Source organism: Uranotaenia lowii, chromosome 3, assembly GCF_029784155.1.
Source record: "Uranotaenia lowii strain MFRU-FL chromosome 3, ASM2978415v1, whole genome shotgun sequence".
Classification (NCBI taxonomy): Eukaryota; Metazoa; Arthropoda; class Insecta; order Diptera; family Culicidae; genus Uranotaenia; species Uranotaenia lowii.
In genome coordinates this window covers 367,139,318-367,143,329 of record NC_073693.1, presented here as the reverse complement: position 1 = coordinate 367,143,329, position 4,012 = coordinate 367,139,318, and the positions used below count along the sequence as shown (strand labels likewise).

The 4,012-nt window shown below is 40.0% G+C and overlaps 1 protein-coding gene across 1 annotated transcript; it reads left to right on the top strand.

Moving 5' to 3' along the window:
* The first annotated feature begins 1,285 nt into the window (after positions 1-1,285).
* Positions 1,286-3,423, top strand: LOC129754656 (protein male-specific lethal-3). The gene is made up of 3 exons (XM_055750835.1): positions 1,286-1,714; positions 1,781-2,061; positions 2,191-3,423. Exons 1-3 carry the CDS (start codon positions 1,434-1,436, stop codon positions 3,333-3,335), a joined length of 1,707 nt encoding a protein of 568 aa, XP_055606810.1. The 5' UTR covers positions 1,286-1,433; the 3' UTR covers positions 3,336-3,423.
* Positions 3,424-4,012: the final 589 nt, after the last annotated feature.

Genomic DNA, 4,012 nt, shown 5'->3' with positions numbered 1-4,012 from the left:
AAATGAACAATGGCGGAACGGAACATTTTTTAACCATTATTATGGTTTTCCACTGAAACTCTGAAAACGCTTGAAATTTAACAATTCATTCCGTTTGAAAAATAACAATTTTCGAAGTTTCCGAAGGAAAATCAGAAAACGGTTGAAAAAAACTCGAAAATGGTTAGAAAAAAATGAGCGTGTGAGCTTCTGTACACAGCAAAAAATTTCTAAAAGTACACGGAATCTAAATCACGAGTGATCTATTTTTTCTTGAGTGTAATTTCAAAAAGATGTAATTTTAAACTTCTTTCGATCTAATATTAGTCTATTTTCCAAAATTGAATTGAAATAAATTGTTTTGATTTAATTTTACACTGCATCATACAAAAATCAACCGGTCAATGAAATTTATATCACAAACAGTGTAAAATTATATCTGTTTGATCTAAAATTGAATGCAAACATTTAAATTGTGCCTTTTTATATTTCAAGTTAGTTTGCACGTCGGGCACAAAGTAAACAAGTCGGAAAATTATTCGGAAACGAGTCATTCAAAGGCGTAGCTACAGGAGCACTTTAATATTCTTTAAAGAAGTAAGTTTATGAGACGTGAAATGAAGAATATGGTTAAAACTGATTAGTTTTCTCTCCATTACAGCAAGGTCAGATTTTTCGCAGCGGCTGATATCTGGCCAGTGATTATCCGGAGAAACTTTTGTCAGAACAATTCAAGTGTGCAGGATGCTGACCGAAAAATTATGATTTCCGGAACCATTCGAGGATGCTGATCATGCTGATTCGAAAAACATCCTCGTGCTGGGAATCATCGGATGCAACAACAATTCCAGCCTGACGCTTCCGAATGTTTTTTTTATGTTCAGTTTTGGAAATAAATGTGAATTAAAAATGATACATGCGACGTATTTATTCAAGACAAAAGCAAAAACCTTTAAATTTAGAAAAAAATATCAATATTTACGATAATAAATTTTAAAATTTACATCCCTGTGTATTTTTACACGACGGCTTTTGTGATCCAATCTCGTGCATTGATTACGATCTAAATTTACACGCCTCAAAAATTACATCCTCGAAAAACATACACCGTGATAGAATTTTACATCAAAATCGATGTTCCGTTTTCGTGCATCGTTTTCGATCTAAAATTACACGAATTTTTCTTGCTGTGTATGTTCATGCACGTATACACAAATCAGAAAAAAAACATCGCCCCAAATAAGTATAAACTTCCTTTAGAGTGTAAAGTTTATAGCCCGCCCCTTGTTTTTGTAATTCTGTTTTCCATTATCGTTTCGCGAATTGTTTGAAAAGTGCCGGCTCCTTTTTCCGCAACTCAAAGCTTTTCACGCGTTTTTTAGTTCGAATAATACGTTCTTCTGCGACGTTATCGGTTTTTCCGAAGCAACGGCCTCAAAATTGATCCCTCGAAGATGGTGTCCACTCGTGGTCCCAAATACAAATTTTCGGACGGGGAGAAAGTTCTCTGCTACGAACCGGATCCGACCAAGGCTAAAGTCCTCTACGATTCAAAGGTACTGGAAGTGTCCGAAGGACGCGACAAACGGGGCCGTCGAGTGATCGAGTATCTGATCCATTTCCAAGGGTGGAACTCTTCCTGGGACCGAAAAGTAAGCGAGGATTTTATCCTCAAAGATACGGATGAGAACCGGCAATTGCAGAAAGATTTAGCTGAAAAATCTCAATTGCACCAGTAAGTACAAAATAATACCTTTTAAAATGGTTAGAAAATTTATTTATTTTGCTTTCGATATTTCAGAGGAACTTACCTTTACCGGAAGGAACGAAAAAAACATAAAGATAAATCGCTGTCGGCCCGTATCGAAAGCCTCACGGCCGGAGCCCACAAAGTGTCCATGCATCAGCAACCATTTCCTCCACATCCTATGTCGCAACATGCACAACAACTTTCCCATCCAAATCAGCAGCACCAGTTGCCAGCACCTTTATTATCGGACGACGCCCTGCCTGGGCCAAGTAGCAACATTCCCAGTACTTTAGGACTGAGCCGTCCAGATGAACCAGATTTCCATCTCGATGGTACCTAATTTATTTGGACTAAAATTTCATTAAATCAAGTATATTTCGCTTGTATGAGCTGTACCTACTTCGAGTTCAAAACTGTAAAATTAAATTTAGTATGTATTGAATATTTGTTTTTTGTTTCAGCTGTTACGCTTGACGGTGATACCGAGTACTACAGCAGCTCGGTCGAGAGCAGCCACGAAGAGGACAAAGTCTATTTGCAGGTCGGCGCTAAGCTCAAACGTTTTCTCGAATTCGACTATCGGATGATTTCCGATAATATTTTGACCAAGATACCGGCACAACTTCCAGTAGTTACGATATTGGAAAATTTTGTACGCCATTATACTATTCGGCAGCTGTTCGATCTTGGCCAGGAGCAGGCAAAACTGAGACGTCGTAATAGTTCTTTTCTGAAGGGTGATCAGAAAACTAAAGACTATGAAGCCATCCGTATTAACGTTGACCTTTGCAAGGAAGTAGCTGACGGCCTGCGGCTATATTTCGATTTCACGCTCAAGGATCACCTGCTGTATGCGCAGGAAAAATATCAAGCCGAACTTGTTTTGTCGGATGCATATTTGGCGAATTTCACCTACGTTGTATGTCCCAATCTTTCATTGGAACTTTTGGCTATTCGTCTTGATTCGCCAACTGTAGAAACGGGAACGGATCACATCGATGCAACGTTAGCCGGGAGCTCAACAGCTGCTCAAGAGGAGAAAAAACGTAGAAGACTACGTTCGCACAAAAATGAAGAGAACGAATTCCTGCTAGATCTCAGCATTATCAAGCAGGAATCTTTTTCCCCGGGAAATACTCAATCGCTGGCATATTCTCTTCTGAAGTCAGCTTTTCCATCGAACATTACCATCTCATTCCAAACCAAGGAAATTCTCGAGGACGTTTTCAGCTGGAAACTATTGCCGTCGGATGCTCCAGCTGAACCATCAATGATCTATGGTGCAGTACACTTGGCTCGATTGATCATCAAGCTACCCGAATTTCTCTCCGTCACTACTATGGGTGATGAAAAGTTGAAACTGCTGCTGAAATTTTTGGACAGTTTTTCCGAGTTCATTGAAGAGCACGAAGAGTGGTTCTCGAGAGATGTGTACAGCGATAAGTGTCTCCTGGGTGATGTCGTGAAGCTGGAAAATCCAGCGCACTTAGGACCCAGCTGCATTCAGATTAAGGAAGAAGATTTAGATCTGCACGGAAGCGACGGCATGATGGCGGGGCCGTTGCTTTCCGATGTGAAGGTTGAAAACACCACCTTGTTGCAGTGAAACGTGGTTGGGAGCGAACTTTGCGTAGAAATGAAAAGTGTCGTCATAAACGTGTTGGTTTTATTTCCGGAAAGTATGAGAAAGCTTCTCGACGATGCAGAATAACGATCTAAGGTAAGCTGATTTTGCACAATACTAATATGCCCAACTTTTTGACACAAGAAAGAAAATGCCAAACTAGGTACTCTTGGAAGGAACATCTCGCGACAACCCACCCCTATATTTTTCCACAAAAGAAATATTAATTTTTTATTGAAACTCCAATAAATTCATCGAATTTTTAGATTGTATCACAGCTCCCGGTAAACCATTTCGCGGTATTCGTTTTGGCGGTATGACATTTCGCGTATGAACCTGTTTGGCGGTTTACCATTTGGCGGTTTGTAACAATTGGCGGTTTCTCATTTGGCATATGGCCCTTTTGGCGGTTTTCCTTTCAGCGGTTTGTAACATTACGCGGTCTCCCAATTTGCGAATAAGACTATTTGGCGGTATGGATAGTTGGCAACTGAATCACTTCGCGATCTGTTTCAAATGTTCAAAAGTCCGGCCAAGATACATGGATCATAATAACGAGGATGTCCTTACGAGAATCGTCCCTAGCTTTGGGTAAACCTAGAAACAGAGCCTTCCTAGGTTTTCAGTAAACCTAGAAAAAAACGTGGCCGACTCAGAAA